The following is a 17,787-nucleotide window of genomic DNA, read 5'->3' as shown; positions in this document are numbered from 1 at the left end:
ACAAAAATTATATAGATAATTAATCAGCATATGATAGCGTATAAAGATAAAAATGGGATAAAACTATATGATCAATGAGAGCCAAATTTCTATGAATTTATATTTTATGCTTTATAAGTTTTGCATTTATTAAATGACTCTTCGACAAGTCATCATCATAATCAAAATCTCACCCCAAAGAAAGTGATGCATGATGCAATGCAAAATATGGAGCACTGTATAAAAGCTGAGAAAGCGGAGGTGAGATGAGACGTTCACCACTCTCCGAATATTTGAGTATCGATTTATGTGTACCTTGAGGCGAGATGAAATATATCGTAAGTGTTATTACGAAGTTGAACACAAGTTATTTTATTCTCTGTATTTTTACTTGTAAAAAATTCTACCAACTTGTTTCCGAATCCCTGCTGATGTCAATTTGTACCTTTATTATTTCCTCTTCTCCCACTTAATCCACAGGGGAGATGTTAAACGGGAGGTCGGTCGATACGTCGATAACAATGGGGACAAACCTTAATATATGCAATATGCAAATAAGATGACAATAAGGTAAAATGAAATATGGATAAATCCACTCCACTAAATAAATCACCTTAACGGCTGTTTTGCAAATATTGCATCTCTTATTGTCCACGATGAAGGGGACCCAAGATAACCACCAAAGACAACATAGGAACAGGAACGAGAAAGACAGCCAGGCCACGTTCGATGGAATATTCTTCTCTTCCGGGTCATCAATTTCTTTTCCACAATATTTACAAATATCTATGTTGCAAAGTTTCGAGATATTTAGTGAATTATATAGTTAAAAGTTAATAAATATAATTAACCGACTCTGTCCTGGAGCTTGAGGTTTTATGCCAATTTGGTCTCTCATGAGAGAATCTGTCCCTTCATCTTGTCCTCCCTATAAGCAAGAAATTATGTTAATTTTAATTTTTCCGCTTATCTTTAATTTTCCTGCCATGTTATCCTACCACTGCGGGATCTGAGGTGATAAGCGTGCTTCCCGAGCTGGTAAGTGAGGCCGTGGAGGAAGACGTGACGTTCATTGGGGGAAGGACGACTTGAGGTTCCATTTTGTGTGCTAATTTTTTGTGATGACAATTTTCAGCGCATTTAATTAATTCATTATTACGTGGGCATAATAAAATGCAGATATTTTCTTTCCTGTTTTGATTACTCACAAGGAAATCATCGGCATAGCAAAATTCGTTGCTTTGAGAATAATGATAAATCTATTCTTCGTCAGAGTTATTTATGGAGTTTCGCATTGTGGTTCGTAAATGACTTTGTTAAATCGATACACGTTTCGACACTGTCAAATTTTTCGCACGATATTTCTTTCCTCCTGCAGAGGAGAATGACTTACTTACATTGGAGAGAAGGAAAATCCGTATTGGTTTTGAAAATGTGGGTTAGTTTGATCCTGGACGAGCGTGGTGAAGGGAATAGGGCAAAGTATTTGGCAGTAAAAATTTAAAAATTGGTTAAAATGGATGACAGAACGATAGATCGTGTCTTTTCGGGTTGTTTGGTGGAAGAGTTGCCTCCCGTTAGTTCCAAAATTGTGAGGATTTTTACCAGTTCCACGTTTACTGGTAATTCGTAAATTTAATGTAGTTAAATGGACGAAATTGATAATCAAGTAAATTTTTATAGACACGGCCCTTGAGAGAAATACTCTGATGGCGGAGGTTTATCCAAAAATTAAAGAATATTGTAGGGAAAAACATGGTCTAGAATTTCAAGTAATTTTTCGAATTAAAATTTTCATTCAGACATACCTATATTTATTTCGGTATAACTTTTTATTTGAATAATAATTAGGTTGTGGATATGCGATGGGGTGTCCGTAAGTGGATAGAATTTTGATAATCCAAATAATTAAAAACAAGACTAAAAACAACAATTTTGTGCAGGAGACGAAGCTACGGACGATCACATGACCACAGAACTCTGCATGCGAGAGATCATTAATTGCCAGAGGTTAAGTATGGGGCCTAATTTTGTGGTAAAACCCGAGTTTTTAATTGTAATTATTTGCATTTATTCTAATTCTGACAGCTCATTTTATTCTCATTTTAGGTATTCTTAGGTCAAAAATATGGTTACAGGTAATTAATTAACTAATAAATTTCTTGACAATCAAGATCAAAATTAAGTGTTATCCCAGACCGATTCCCACGATAATCATGGCGAGCGAGTTGATCATGTTGAAGGAAACGTTGGTTCAAATGGGCGTGGACACTTATTTGTTGGACTTGTGGTATAAAAAAGATACAAATGCTGTCCCCAACGTTTTCATTTTGCAACCGATTTCAACAATTTTACTCAACTTTAATAACAAGGTGGATCATATTTAGTCTTTTATGTTAAAAAAATATGCGCATGTAAAAATGAATTATTTACTTGCGCAGCGTGTCCCAAAACTTCAAGTGAGTTCTATAATGTTTCTGTTCAAGAAAAAGGAAATTATGACAAATTTTAAAAATATTTATGCAGTCGCAAGACCAAGCCATTTGGTGGGACACGTTAAACAAAATGCAAAAATTACTCCGTAAAGCCGTTCATACTTGTTTTTTAAATGGTCAAGTTGACCACGATGCGATGCACAATTATTTCATGAGCGGTATGCAAAATTTGAGGATTAATTGATTGATTGAATATTTAATTAAGTAATTAATTTTTGTAATAGTCACTGAAAGAGAAGTTATAAACGGTGTGCTAAACGTGGAAAACACAAAAGCTCATTGTTTAGCATACGTTCGATGTGAGTTAAATTAACTTTTTAATTAAAATATTAAGGTTTTAAAATTGTTAATTACAATTTAACCGAGCAGACATCAACAACATCAATTTGCAAAATATCAAGAAGGCTTCCAACTTTATTGACATAATTAACCGTGGGATTGATCAGGAGGCTGTAAGCGTGCCTAAATTATATTTACATATCATTAGATAAATCCTTAATTTAAAAATTATGTCTACATGTTTAAATATTTTCGAATAGTCGCGTCTATTAGGTAATATTTTTTTCTGAATTACATAAATCTTTTACCTTAAACAAGCGTTTAAAGACATTGACAAATATTTTTTTTAGGAAATTTAAGAGATGAACGCCTTCCAAACAAAATCGAGGCAACAAATATGCAAAAGTAAAATAATTTTATTGCTAAACTTTTATGTAGATTAAACAAAATATAATGTTAATTATAGGTATACAGTGGAATGGATGGGTCGTGAAGGGATCTCCAGTGACACGCATGAAGAATATCTGTCCGGATTTTTGGCCCATTTTTACAAAAACATTACAAAATTAGTGGATCGTGCGATGCGAAAGGAAGACTCGTCCGCACAGGGTGTAATCGTGACCGAAATCTTGCAACATTTGCATGCATGCAACGGATCCGTGAAAGTATGAGAGAAATATTCTCATAAATTGTACAAAAACAGTAGATAAATCATGTATGTAAATTGTAGGTATTTTACGGCCGGGAACATTCCCTCGAATTAGGAAAAGAGTACATCCTTGGTCCAAGCGATAAGCCAATGATACTTTACGGTCAGGGCGGATGTGGGAAGACGTCTTTACTCGCAAAAATTGCAGCCATGTGTTTCGAATGGATTAAATCGACACCGCTTTTGATTCTTCGATTTTTGGGAACGACGCCAGATTCTTCCGCCTTGACGCCAATGTTGATCAGCTTGTGTCAACAAATCAGCTATAATTTCATGCTTCCCATGGAGGTTCGGTTATTAGGCCATGTTAACGATGGGTTAATTTTTGTGGGGGATTAAATTTTGTTGATTAGGATATTCCTGATGATTTGGTCCCGCTGACGGCACATTTTAAAAATCTCCTTACCTATGGAAGCGTGGATCAACCGCTGCTCGTGTTTCTGGACTCCGTGGATCAGTTGACGGGGGCGAGTGGGGCGAATAAGTTGACTTGGTAAGAAATTATAATTTTCATAGAATGAAAATGAGTTGAATTAATTGATGATCGATGATAATTGTAGGCTTCCCAGTAAATTGCCAAAATACTGTAAAATCATAATAAGTTGTGTCTATGAGCCAAACGACGATGAAATCAGTGCGGATTATTTGCTCCTGAGGAGGATTTTGGATGATGAAAAGGCATTTTTGGAAGTCACGAGTTTAGGAGAACAATTAGCCACTGTGGTCATTCGGAGGTGAGGGATTGATTAATTCATATAGAAATTAACCAATTAAATTATTTTCTTAATTGATTAGATGGCTAGTAGCAGCGAATCGAGACGTGAATAATTATCAATGGCGTGTCGTCTGTAACGGTGAGATAACTGAATTTCTAGTTAAAAAGTTGGGTTGGGTTAAAAATCAAATTTTGATGAAGCTGCTGCTGAGCGGGGTCCCAAATACAAATTTTTTAAGGGTTCCCAATTAATTGATGAAACATCAACACCTTCCGGGATAGTAAACTCTAATTTTTGACTGGTCCAAAATCCGACCAGCTTCTTCAGTCTATCCACATGACGATCCTCCCATTCGGATAAATTCTCATACTTCTCAAAATCAATTTTGATCGGGTGACCGTCGATAGCCCCTCCCAACATCTCACAAAAGATTACTCCCAACTGTCCAACACTTTCCATCTTGTTTGTCTCCTCCTCTATGCAGTCAGCGTCACCTTCCATATTATTTACAGTTAATATAAATTCAAGTTAATAATAATTATTATAATAAGTCATCTTCACCTTCACACTGGAAGAGAGGGATTCCCTTATCCGTAGGAGGATGACTTCGATGAATGAATGATTGAGGCATGGGTCCACTCCCTCTACCCATATTGCGTTGCTTAACCTTTCCAACGTAGATTCTTCCTGTAGTGCCAAATTTCATGTAGATCCAGCTGTCGCCATCCCTCCACTTCAGGTCATCTTTTTTCAATAATGGGGATTCATTGATCTCTCCATACTCTGAGGTCTCCCCTAGTTCCAGTTTGAAGCCAGAGTTCTCCAAAATAGTCTTCACGACTGCCCAATCGACTTGGTCAACAAAAATTCGATCCCTGACGAATTTCACAGGATTGGCTGCATTCTTTTCATGTGAATTGATGGTGGAAATAATGGCGAGAGTAACGCTGGTGGTTTGATGAAATGTTTTGGACAAGTCCAAACCTTTCGCTATCCAAGGACGTGGCGTCACCAGCTTCCATTTAGGAGAAAGTTTTGCTTCCTTCTGCTTTTCCTCGTAGTTGCAAAAAGCGGCATAATTCGTAGGAGTATTCCGCGATGTCTGTAGAACTCCATCTAAAGTGTGGGTGAATTTTGTAGCGTGGGGTTTGGTTGTCAGGAGGGTGTAAGTGGGCAAAGGGTTGTTTTCATCATTCACAAGGAAGTGTGTCACATAACAGTTGGCGTGTTCATTACAGGCCCCATCGTTTGCTTGTATTTTCCAGCAATCCCCGTCTTTACATATTCCACATCTCCCTCCACCATCAGTTCTCCACGTTATTCTTCCTCCAGAAAACGTGACATCCACAATAGTGGTCACTTCCGTGTTGGATTTGGTTTTATTAGGTGTTCTATTTCTCCTTTGTATAGTTTGGGCTGTCACCTTCCTTGCATCTTTTGTGATCTTCATGGTTCTTCCAGATTTCAGCAGTGTTTTCATGTCATCTGAGGTTTTCATGAGCCTGTCTTCTCCATCATATTTCAGGAAATTCTTCACATGTCGGAATATGAAGTCAGCCATTGAGAGTGGAGTAGGTGGAGTCCATGGTTGACCTTCTGGAGGGGAGGGGGAAGTAGCGGTTTTCCACAGAAAGCGTGTTGTCTGAGTCTCTTGGGAGTTGAAGGGTGAACACTCTAGAAACATTTTCATTAAAATTAGTGACTAAACTATACGAGAATTAATAAAGTAATTTAAAGCTTACCATCAATTTCTTGGAGTTCTCCATCTTCGCTTTTCACGCAGATTTTAATAGAAGAGCCAGGAGGGGGTTGATACACTGTGAAGTTTAATCGAACTTTCTTCTTCTGTGTGGGACTACCTTCCACTTCCGAACACGCATGTTTTGACAACATTTTCACAAAAACAAACTAATTTTAATTGGTGATTATTAATTAAAAAATAACAACAATGCGAGAGAAAGGGAGCGACCGAGTTGAGTGGAGTTGTGTGTGGATGGAAGATGTGTGGGGTTTAAGTAACACAGGTCAACGACCTATGTTACTTAAAATAAAATAAAAATCCTATTCTTCCTATATAGGTTTGGCGGAATGCAGTCTTCCAATCTTTGTGAAATTGGTTTTTGCAGAGATTTGCAGGTGGAAAAGTTATTCCAAGCAGACTGACACGCTTTTGGGTATGTGCATACATACTAATTTGCATATGCAAGTAACTTGTATGCAAATTTAATTTTAGCGACGAATGTGAGAGAAAGCATTTTCAAACTGTTTGAACGAATCGAAATCCAGCACGGAAGCTTGCTCGTGACCCATGCGCTGGCGTATATCACGGCCGCGAAGAGTGGACTCAGTTAGTTTTCTTCATGAAATGATGCGACATGAAAAATGATTAAGATTGCATGATTTTGTGGGACTTATAATTCCAGGTGAGACAGAGCTAGAAGACTTGATAAGCTTGGACGATAAGGTGTTAGATGACGTTTATCAGGTGTGTGAACTTCTTGTACTTGAATGGATTTGCTCTTTGCACTGGTTGGTAGTACAATACTTTTATTTAAACACATTGATAAAATATAAACTACACTAGTAGTTGGTAGTACAAACTTTTACCTTGACAACCCAAATAATAATTTAAGCAGTAAGTGATAAATCGATGATGGCTTGTAAATCAACCTCTGGATTGGCATGTTTGTAAAGAATAGCGATATTATCTGCATCTCCTAACCATTCGATCAATTTCCGATTTGTTGAAGGCCAAATACTTGCACGAAATCCAATTTGTGTTGGTATGGCTCTTGATCCTTTGTGTCCCGGTCGTCCTTTTACAGCAGTATAAAACCATTTCGTCTTATCCTCCTGTGAGACATGGAAGGACTCGTAGTCTTGGTCTCCATTACAGTGCAAAATTGACCGGATTGTTGAGGGTTTAACACTAAAACAAGTGAAGGTGTCAAACAAAAATTTTGAAATGGCGGAGGACAATGCTTGAAAAGGGACTTCAGTTTGTTTCAGTGCTAGAGCCACTGCGATTTTAAGAGGAAACGGTCTTTTCCTAAATAATACGCAACCCAGTTAGTATGCATACATAATATTTAATGCGCACATGTATTCTCACGGTTCGGATTCTGCACTTCTCATGTATTGATTTTGTGCCCAATTCACCAAAGGGGAGGAAGTTGATTGTTTGGGGGGTGTTTCAGTCTCAGTAGAAGGGTTAGGAATGTTCCTATTTATTCCATAGTCTGGGAGGATGGTGTTGAAACGAATTATCAACGCCCTTTCAATTCTCAGTCTATCATTCTCATCTGTTTAAAAAAACAATATCGCATTATAAACATTCCAAACTTGTACACTTATTGAATAGCAATTATTATGCTAACCCTTGTCAGTGCCAAGTTGTTGAAGAATGGAGAAACTAACAAACTGATAGGGGTCTCGTTTCTCATCATCATTTTCCCAGTGGTGTCGAAAATGATTCGCTACTTCCGTGTTGGGCATGTATTTGGTGGTCGTACAGCTTTTCACTTGTTGCAATTGTTGACCAATTCGGTCGTTATGCAACGGCGTCCCAGTCTGTCCTATCTTAATTAGAGAGGGTTGCCCATTCTCCCTTAAGCATCCACCTGGATGCCAGCACCACTTTCCATATACGATATTCTTATCATTGAGACATGAGTAGTGGGGCTCGTCTTGGAGCTGGATGGACTCTGAAAATGGCGACCTAAACATAATTAAGGATGTGAAATATGCAAATTAAGTAAATCCCATCACTTGTGATATATTAGTATGCATACCTATTATCTAACTCGGTTCCAGAGTATACTTTGTCACACTTTCCGCAACCTTCACGCTTGCATGGTTTGGTAACAAACCAGTTCAAAGTCTCCAAATCGACCTCAACTTTCTTCTTCTTCTTCTTGGGCCTGGGATCTCTCTCTCCACCACCATCAGTAGTACTACTTTCACCACCATCCGTGGAAGCACTTTCACCACCAGAAGCGAGTTCTCGCGCTTTACGCGACAAAATATTTTGTCCTGATTGGAGTGTAGCAGATAACTGCACGAAAGTCATCTCCTCAAATAGCCTAACACACTCAATATTCGGTAGCTCCATATTTTTTTATTTATTTCAATTTAACTGCGCCAACCCAAACTTAAATGTCAGACAAATACTAGAGGTGAGCCAAATGTTAAGTTGAACCGAGCTTGCTCGTGCTCGGCTTGGTTCAACTGAGCTTGACGAAACGTTTACCAGTATCACTTGCCGCCCGTGCGAAGGTAAATATTTTATACTTAAAAACTTAATTTTATCAATTACATGTGTGGGGGGATAATATTTTATCAGTATCACTTGCCGCCCGTGCGGAGGTAAATATTTTATATCAAAAAAATTAACTTATTAAATTATCTACATGGTGAGGAGGGATATTAACAGACGACGTAATGACACTTTTTATAATTCTACAGGATCCCACCCCTTCTTTGGACCAGGATCAGGAACGACTTGCCAAATTATTTGAGCGAAAGGGAGGCCGATGGGGTCAGTGTGTTGAGTTGGTATCACAGGTTCGTATAAAACGGGTAATATTAGGTCAAACTGAATTGTGACCTCTTCTTGAAATCACACAGACAGTTCCGTGATGCTGCGAATGAACGCTATTTTAAGGATGAAGGGATGTCAATCTATTTTCATTCTTCTATTGCCGACTATTTTTTGGGCATTTGGGGAGGCGGAAATCCTAAACCGTTTCAAGTAGACGTTTAAACTATATTATTAAACCAATTGGGAAATTAATTACTTTAATCTTAAATTTTCAACCAATCTATTTTCCAGTATACGGAAATTCAGAAGCACAGATTCGGTCTGAAGGACAAAAATGCAGCCGCCGATAGAAAAGTGCCATTACAACCGTTAGTTTATGTGGGAAAGGATGGGAAAATTTCTCGCTATAATTTAAGAAAGGTGCACAATTTTCATGTAAATTGGGGGGATAAATTTTATTTCCAATTCTTTTATTAGTTTGGAGAACTTCCGTACCATTTGGTGAGATCAATGCGGTTTAAAGATCTATACGACAATGTCCTCTTTAACTACAAATGGCTTCACGCAAAAATTTCAAGCTGTCCACTGCAGTCATGTCTAAGGTATCTACATAAGTCAACTCTTTTCCACCGCAAAATGGCAAAATGGAATTTGGTCCGAGATTAATGACGCTTAAACGAGACGAATAAAATTTTCTAATTATTTTCTTACAGCGATTTTGAGGATGCGTGCGCCCATGTGGAAGATCGCGAAAGTTCAAGGTTTCGAATCGATATTTTGACCATGAATTAATAAATTCTTAATATTTTTATTTGTATTTAAATAATTGGGAATGCTATTATTTTGAAGCATGCTTTTAATTTAGTGTTATGCATGTTATGTCTTATATTTTAAATTGCTTAGAGAAAGTGAACGGCAACTTAGAAGGTTTGTGGTAAATGCATGGATTCTTTAATTTAAATACGTACGTAGAAAATTCTATTCATTCGATAAAATAATATACAGAGAAATTATGCTTGTCGCGGATGCCCTTCGCTTGGGTGGTGCCATATTGATGAACCATCCGCAAATGTTGGCACCTCAATTAATCGGACGGCTGCTACCGGAAATTGGAGGAAATCCGAACGTGAAGCGGTTGTTGGAACAGTGTGACAATGAAGGGATTGAGCATCAAGGCATGTACATTTGTACCTAAAATGATGGATAATGATTTTGCGTTTTCTTATTAATTTATTTCCTTAGCTCTCATCCCGAGTTATCACTGCCTCCATACTCCAGGAGGTCCATTAAAGGTAGTTAATTAAACCATTAATTAAATAAACAGTAATAAAATAAATTAGAATTTATTTTTCTGCCAGTACTCCCTTGAAGGCCATCAATTCGCCGTTTTTGGCTTCTGTCTTACGGCCGACTATCGCTATGTGATTTCAATCTCGAACAAATTCATCACCTGGGATTTATCAACGTCTGACCTGTGTCGCGATGTGACTCCGGGAATTGAGGGTAAGTAACTGTGTAATACAAAGTTTAATACGGATCCACAAATTTCGAAATACAAATTTATGGGGAAATTGAGATTTAAAAAAATCATATTTGTCTTATCAGGCATTCTGCAAGGTCTTTGCATCTCGCCTGATAACCGCTACGCCGCAGCCTACTCAAACATCAACCAGATAATCCTCCTTAACATGTTGACTAACGAATACTCAATCTTCGAGCATCCCTTTGTCGCCAAACGGACGGGAATTTGCGGCCTTTCCTTGCTCAACATGCACCTCGTCGTCTACTGCGGGAAGGGGGCCGTCGTCTATAATTCTATCACGGGAGAAATCGACAACAATTTAGACGACATTGTGGCGGACAAGGAGATGCAAATATTGAGAATGACGTTTTACACGTTGGACGAATTCGACGTAATTTATTGGACAGGAAATTTGGACGACATTGGGATGCGTTTAGTCCGCTGGAGTAAGGGTGGCGTAAGGTCAGACGAGTTGGAATTTCAGGGGTAGGAAGAACTCAATTTTATTATTTGTAGTGACGTTAGTGTAACAATTTTTACGATTATGTTTAGCGCACTTGTGATTCACGCTATAAACCAGGATAAATTATACGCCTGCGTGGAGAACAATGTAATAGAGATTCGATTTAATCCAGAGGAGGGTAAATGGGTGAAAAAACGAATATATGAAGGATGTGATAAGCTGATACAATTGACAATCAGTCAGGACGATAAATTTGCGATTGGAACGTTTATGTTTGGATATAAGGTGGGGTTGAAATAATGATATGCGAATAATATTTATGTAGGTATGCCACATATTTATTTGGTTATGACAGGCGTGGAATCTAGAATCTGGGAAAATGTCAATCCTGCTGCTTCCGGATAATGGAATTCGGAACATATCTACGAAACCGTTGGAGTCAAATTCTTGCGTCATGAGCAGAGATAACATTTACGCGATTGCGGGTGTGAGGTGGGTGCAAGGAATTATGTAACATAATTATGTCAATGAACAATGTGTTAATGATGATAGTCAAATTTTTTTTATAGAAAAAATCTTTACATTTGGGACATGTCAAATGGGGAATTACTCAAAAATTTAGATGCACATTTCGGTCGCATTATCAAAATACAGAGTCTCACGATAGGTACTGATTTTTTTTACTACAATAAGAAATTATTGTAATTTACACCACATTTATTCGGATCTTCCAGGAAACTGGAACTCTGTGATAACTTCGTCGATCGACAGGACCGTAAAAGTTTGGAATATTAACAACATTTTCGAACAAGTCCACACTATTGACAGGCACGAGTTACAAATTGACGGAATCAGGTAGAAATAATTAGAAACCAATAATATTTAAAAATTTCTGTATATCTGTTTTACCAATTTTCTTATAGCATATCCCCCGAACGTAATATCGCCGCTACTGCGACGCGAAACTGCGTCGGTATTTGGGATCTCCGCACGGGTCGAATGATCGACAAGCTAGCGGATTCTCCTCTCGGTGCAATCGTGACTCAGGCCGTGATAACAAAAAACGGCAAATACGTCGCCACAGCGGAAAGCGGAAACATTCTTATATGGAAATTTCCTGATCCAATCTTGGATCCTCCCGACTCTCCAACTCTCGTCATATTTAAGGAAGCCCAAGATTCTATAAAACAGCTCTTTTTCATCGAAAAGGACACAATTCTAATTGCAGTGTCGAAAATTGTTGTTGCCGGGGCGGAAATGAGGTCACTCGTGAAAGGACGAAAGGTCACTCTTGAGACGGAAGAAGAAGACCGTCTCCTATACGAATTTGACTATCCGATAAAAAATTTGAGAAATCTGACCCCCACTTCGGACGGGAGTTTACTTGTTGGTCCAGGATTTGAAAAACTAAAGGACACCATGTTCATATTTAATGCGAAAACGGGCCTATTGATGCACAAAGTTGTCTTGAAGTACCCAAATTTTAAGGATTATACCACAATCCTTGCCGTGCCGAAGAGAGCGACGCAAATTGCCTTTATAGATTCTGACAAGGGCAATATTATCGACGTTAAGACGAAACGTTTTATTCGAAGTGTGCCTAAATGGGGAGGACGATGCACAAAGGATGGAAAATATGGTTTGTACGCACCTGGACGAGGTGGATTAGAATTGATTGAGTTAAAAAATGGGAAAACTATTCGAACTTTTATCCCAAAAGTTGCCGAGGGGGTTTTCACCATCATAACAATGTTTAACAAGACTGACGAATATGTCCTGTATTATCATGGGGGGAGAAAAACTCTGCGGGTGAGGAACAGGAACAAGAATAATGCCAGGACCAAGTTGATGGAAACTTTGAATTTCTTTTTAAAATATTGACCCAGGTTTTCCGTACCTCTGATGCTGAAAGGATTGCTGAGTACCGCGTCTCTGCAGAATTGTCTTCAATTGAAAGTACGACGGATGGGAAATCTGTGGTGCTAGGAACGATGGATGGATGTAGGTGGTTTACTTACCAATTAATTAAATAACACAATAATTATACATCCAGCCCCTCCAAAAAATTCTGAACTTAGGTCTCACCGTCCTCGCTATTGCGGATCCTGGAAATGGCGCAGTAGTCCGTGAATATTTGAAATCGCTCCCTTCCAGGGACCCCGAAAAGACGAAACGTTTGGCGAAACGATGTCCTCCATTTTACTTTCGAACTGCGGCGAAACTTGCTGCTCTCGCGGCCCGGGTTAAGCGGGGCAGTATCGGGAGAGGGTCGTTGGCTGGGGACAGTACGAGTGGAATTGAGGACGGTGGCATCAGCATCATTTCAAGTGTGGCGAGCTCCTTCGTGGAGACAACCGAAGAAGGTGTGACCATTAGCAGTGACGGGACGGAGACGATTAAAAGTGATGGGGGCGAAAGCAGCAGTGGGAGTACGAAAACGTTAAAAGGAAAATAGTTACCCCAACTGAAATTAGTATACATATTTTATGAGAGTTTCTTCGTAATAAATTCCGTAATCTAATAAAAATTAGTCGAAATCATAATATTTTTTGTACAAAATAATTCATTTAACAATTCCTAATGGGAATTCCTTATGGGATGCCAAATCCTCATTGCTTAAAACGATGCATAATTCGAATTAGTTTTCATAATAGCTTCCAAATTGACAGACAAGAGCGAATTGGAGCGTTATCCACCCAGGATTCGTCAATCAGTAACGGCTACGCCGGTGTTTATCAGGAAACACCAAGCTTCACGTAACTAAGAGTCAACTTATCGATGACTTATCGATGACTTTTGAAAGTATCTAGTTATGAAAATTTAAAGAAATTAACTTTACAATTTAAAAACCATTTTTCCCCTTTTTTCTCAGAATATGTACAAACTTCAAAAACATATTTACATACAGCCCACCAAAATTACATGGACAATTTCCACACTTAACCGCCACTGGACATCCTTCGAAAATTTCTACTCGAAATCATAAAATGCAATTTTACATCGTGGGCATCTACAGCTAACAAGGGAACCTTAAGTACTGTCCCATCTCGATTTCCTGTCGGATAGTCTTATTTGATAGATAATTTAGTGTAACTTAAACTTTATCATAGAACATCACGTTGTCGCGAAGTATTTGGCGAGAGCTGCTCCAAAACGTGTCATTTTTCCAATGCTTTTATGTTAAAAGCATTGGAAAAATGACACGTTTTGGAGCAGCTCTCGCCAAATACTTCGCGACAACTTGATTTTGCCCCGTATGTTGTATGACAAAGTTTAAGTTACACTAAATTATCTATCAAATAAGACTATCCGAAAGGAATTCGAGATAGGACAGTACTTAATTAAGGTTCCCTTGTAAGATTAAGAATATCTTCTTGTATGTGCCGAACGTGGATATATATATCTAGATTTATATCATAACGATTCAGAGGAAATCAATTATTGATTCATCCTGTTATCCACCCAATAATTTTCCATGCAAAAATGCTTATGATTTTATTTATCTACACGACGACCAAAATGAACAAAGTAAATCATTGAGTGAAATAAATCTCGGTGGGAATAAAATGAGTAACGGTCGTTCCATGGAAAAACTCGCTTTGCGTATTTTCGACTCGCACTTGTTTGTTTTTGTGCATCTGGCACAAACAAACACAATACGACAAGTATTAATTAACTAACTAATTTTGCAATAATATTTCCAAATTAATAATAAAAACAGTACAACAATCAATAACTCCAAATAATAGAAATGAGTCCTATTAGTAGTAAAAAGGGGAGCAACAATAGCCTCCAGATTTCGGGATCGTTCCTTTTCAGTTCAAATTATGCAAGGTAAAATCAAATTAATCAATCAATATATTAATTAATCGTTGTATCATCAATTATGTATAAGTCAAATGTATGTACTTATTGCAGACCCAGAACGCAGTACAGGGCGACGCAGATGGTGAAGCAATTGAAATTTTGTGTTGGTTAAGAAAGATTAATTGAGATTTTAGTAACTCAAAATAACTTCTTTTCAGTGGCACAAATCTCTGGAGACTTTCTTGTCCTCTGTCCCCTTAACGCAGCACAGATCAAAGACTCGGTTTTGGCGAGTGTACGATTCCACTTTCACCGGTGGGGAAGCCGTGACCTGGTTTCATGACCAATTGAAGCAAAGTTTCGACCAAGAAATCAGTCGAGAACAGACGAGGAAACTTTTAGGGAAATTCTATCGTGTCGGCGTCTTTTGCAATGTGGAACAGCAGGAACTGGATGGTGGTGAAGTCAATGAAAATGACTTTAAGGATAGTCACATGCATATTTATAGGTACTTGATTATTTCATTATTGTCCACCATCTACCATCACATAATCATGGGTGTGTTTTTAAAGGTGCTTATTAATAATTATTTAAAATGAATTGTTAGACTATCAATGGATCGTCCCGGCGTTCCCGCAACGACACGGACGCCGTCGCCATCTGGAAATACGAAAAAAATTACGTCTGGTGGAAAAATGAAGAAAAATTACTCGGTGGAGATAACACCGTTATCTTTAGAGAACAAGGAAAATATATATTTCGATTTCTTTCTGGAAAAGTTGGTCAATTTTTGCTATTATATTTATTTGATATAATTTGAATTGTTGCTTGATTTAACACAATTATTTTAACTGTAGGCTCAATCCGCTGACATCCCTCTCGTTGAGTGAGGATCTCCTCCCCCGCACGTCCAACATTTACAGCAATTTAACATTTACCCCCCATTCACCACCCCTCTTCCCAAGCTGGCTATTTCCCGCAATGCGCTATCTCACTCACTATCCATATGAATCCAAAGTGCACGTGAATTACCCAAATTTCGAACATGATGTCCTCCTCCTCGTCGCTGATTACTTTTTCTCCGTGTACGAACGTATAGGACAATTCATCCCAAATGTTGCCCTCTTTGTGGATACATTAGCCAACATTGAGCCACAAGTGATGTTGTCAAAATACCAGGAAAAATTCCCCTTCCCAAAATCAGAGCTGGAAGAAATTGACCAGATTTTTACCCCAAAGGGAAAAAATTCATCAAGATTTGTCATGGGGAAGAATAGACGACGGATTTTTGACGACTCAGTGTCAGAAGAAGTGAAAGTAAAACCGATGGGAATTGTGGACACGTCACGTTACCGATGCGAGGATGCGAGTGCGAGTGTGTATTATGCAACAAATTTCGGTGTCGGGACGCCAGTGACGAGAGTGCTGAGTACCCAAGAGATGTATGCTTATGATAATCCCAACTTGAATTTAAGTCCAGTGGATTTAATCAACCATCCAAAGTATGGAAGTATTAGGAAGAATTTGTTCAAAGGGAGGAAATCATTGTCTGAGGGGAATTTGTTGGTGGATAGTGTGGCTAGTGGTGGAGATATAGTTGATAATGGAGGGTTTGTCGGTAAGTGGAATTATGACCACAATTGATCTTGCGTACGTTCCTTAAGAACGAGACGAAATTATTTATTTTTACTTAGCTATTAATATGGAATTTTTGTAATTTATAGAAGAGATCAACCCACTACCGGAAACAAAACGATCAACAATTGAAGCGTTGACGTTGTTACTCCTCACTTTGGATTATAATAAAAGGAAACATTTGGAAGTACTGCTCAAGTTTATGGGAAAAGTCGAAAAGAATTATAGATTGATGTTGGACGTGGCTACTACTAATAAGGATTTGGTCAGTATTAACATTTTCATTGGTTGTTTTATTTTTTGGTTACATAAGGAAACTAAATCAATTTTGAAATTTCCAGTTGTACGATTTCTTTGGTCGGTTAGCAATGGATTCCCCAAGTGAACCAGCACAACTTGGACTCTTCATTTTTATGGTGGCCAACGCTGATTCCTTGTTTAATGGAGAATATTTGGAAAATTTAAAGAAAACAGCGGACGATGTGGTTAGTGAGCGACAGCTTAAGAAGGTAAACCACCAAGCTATTAATAAATACTTACTTTTTGTATATTTATTAGTAACTAAAATGATTTGCATATTATATTAGATCCCAGTTCCAACTAGATCTTCTTCCCGTTCTCTAAGCAGTAAGGAAAACAACTACGGGGGAATGGGAATGGAAGTTTCGTCATTTTGCAGTAAAATTTCCATGATTGAATACGAGAATCAACGATTACTTGGAGAAACTGCCAAAAGTTTGAGAAACTTGTTGGACGAGATTGGCTCGTTGAAAGACGAAAAATTGAGAAAGAAGCAGTTGAGGAAGGTACGTGTGCGGACTTTCTATGAAATTAGTGACGCAAATTAATATGCAAAATTTGCATGTTTCTCTCTGTATAGTTCCAAAAGGAGTACCCACACATCTACGCAGAGAAGTATTCTTATCCATCATTCGTATTGGGAGATGACTCGGATCGGGCCGAGTCCTCATTTCAACACCAAAAATCAAAGAAAAGAACACCTTTTGGTGTTTTGATTTAGAATTTTAGTAGAGTATTATTATGTTATGTATAAAAAAATTTCAGTTTTAGACAATCCTATACTTTTTGAGAGACTGATAATCATTTTTTGTTTGTAATAAAAATTTAGCCTTTTTTATCAATAGCAAAGGTAAGTTGTCTCAAAAACTTGCGTGCGATTCATCCACACGCCACGCAATTTGAGGGATTGTCATGCCATGAAATTTCTTGTGAAGTCGACAACACGACATTTTTCCAAGTATTAATTTTTATTATGCCGTTCTACATAGGTACAATGTGTCCCTTCGTGGAAATACATTGCCAGAGTTATAGTTAGTGATTAGTTGGATTGTGGTTGAGAAATTATGATTTCGTAGTAGTATTTAATAGGAAAATTAACGTTTAATTGTTGGTCAATTGACATTCTTGTTGAAGAGGAGGATTATCATTTACATATGTAACTGTATGTCCGACTACTAGATGTTTCTATTAAATATAGTTATTGAATTCGGAGAATTCGAAATGACAAGATTAGATTATTATAGTTGACATGGACTTATCAAGGAAAATGTGCATTTTTACTGCAAATTGATTAGCTACAAATTATAATATTTCAATGAAAACCCCAACATTATTTAACTCA

The 17,787-nt window shown here is 37.9% G+C and overlaps 5 protein-coding genes across 5 annotated transcripts; 2 read left to right on the top strand and 3 right to left on the bottom strand.

Annotated features, from left to right (window-relative positions):
* Positions 1–255: 255 nt before the first annotated feature.
* Positions 256–1,127, bottom strand: LOC118432877. The gene is made up of 4 exons (XM_035859910.1): positions 978–1,127; positions 835–907; positions 593–765; positions 256–512 (listed from the first exon to the last, which is right to left on the bottom strand). The coding sequence occupies exons 1-4, from the start codon at positions 1,077–1,079 to the stop codon at positions 468–470; spliced, it is 393 nt and encodes a 130-aa protein (XP_035715803.1). The 5' UTR covers positions 1,080–1,127; the 3' UTR covers positions 256–467.
* A 269-nt stretch (positions 1,128–1,396) lies between these two features.
* Positions 1,397–13,246, top strand: LOC110859991 (NACHT and WD repeat domain-containing protein 2). The gene is made up of 37 exons (XM_035859873.1): positions 1,397–1,601; positions 1,663–1,751; positions 1,831–1,855; positions 1,923–2,014; positions 2,089–2,117; positions 2,177–2,351; positions 2,421–2,438; positions 2,506–2,632; positions 2,699–2,773; positions 2,844–2,926; positions 3,014–3,026; positions 3,104–3,158; positions 3,220–3,418; positions 3,484–3,750; positions 3,816–3,955; positions 4,023–4,196; positions 4,258–4,316; positions 6,257–6,352; positions 6,412–6,525; positions 6,602–6,663; positions 8,521–8,543; positions 8,643–8,741; positions 8,805–8,928; positions 9,010–9,138; positions 9,196–9,320; positions 9,432–9,479; positions 9,724–9,893; positions 9,961–10,010; positions 10,077–10,221; positions 10,324–10,726; positions 10,793–10,988; positions 11,059–11,195; positions 11,273–11,370; positions 11,438–11,558; positions 11,627–12,512; positions 12,590–12,704; positions 12,782–13,246. The coding sequence occupies exons 1-37, from the start codon at positions 1,496–1,498 to the stop codon at positions 13,156–13,158; spliced, it is 5,244 nt and encodes a 1,747-aa protein (XP_035715766.1). The 5' UTR covers positions 1,397–1,495; the 3' UTR covers positions 13,159–13,246.
* LOC118438934 lies at positions 4,190–6,145 on the bottom strand. Its single transcript, XM_035859874.1, has 3 exons — positions 5,921–6,145; positions 4,740–5,852; positions 4,190–4,672 (listed from the first exon to the last, which is right to left on the bottom strand). Exons 1-3 carry the CDS (start codon positions 6,069–6,071, stop codon positions 4,356–4,358), a joined length of 1,581 nt encoding a protein of 526 aa, XP_035715767.1. The 5' UTR covers positions 6,072–6,145; the 3' UTR covers positions 4,190–4,355.
* Positions 6,778–8,358, bottom strand: LOC110859865. The gene is made up of 4 exons (XM_022108881.2): positions 7,970–8,358; positions 7,556–7,896; positions 7,291–7,480; positions 6,778–7,227 (listed from the first exon to the last, which is right to left on the bottom strand). The coding sequence occupies exons 1-4, from the start codon at positions 8,287–8,289 to the stop codon at positions 6,807–6,809; spliced, it is 1,272 nt and encodes a 423-aa protein (XP_021964573.2). The 5' UTR covers positions 8,290–8,358; the 3' UTR covers positions 6,778–6,806.
* A 1,055-nt stretch (positions 13,247–14,301) lies between the features above and the next one.
* On the top strand, positions 14,302–17,657 carry LOC110859797 (DEP domain-containing protein 1B). Its single transcript, XM_022108790.2, has 9 exons — positions 14,302–14,537; positions 14,622–14,652; positions 14,729–15,018; positions 15,118–15,288; positions 15,368–16,128; positions 16,235–16,410; positions 16,487–16,654; positions 16,733–16,951; positions 17,026–17,657. The coding sequence occupies exons 1-9, from the start codon at positions 14,455–14,457 to the stop codon at positions 17,164–17,166; spliced, it is 2,040 nt and encodes a 679-aa protein (XP_021964482.1). The 5' UTR covers positions 14,302–14,454; the 3' UTR covers positions 17,167–17,657.
* The last annotated feature ends 130 nt before the right edge of the window (positions 17,658–17,787 follow it).

The sequence above is a fragment of the Folsomia candida genome, unplaced genomic scaffold (assembly GCF_002217175.1).
Source record: "Folsomia candida strain VU population unplaced genomic scaffold, ASM221717v1 Fcan01_Sc028, whole genome shotgun sequence".
NCBI lineage: Eukaryota > Metazoa > Arthropoda > Collembola > Entomobryomorpha > Isotomidae > Folsomia > Folsomia candida.
This window is presented reverse-complemented; position numbering and strand designations above follow the sequence as displayed.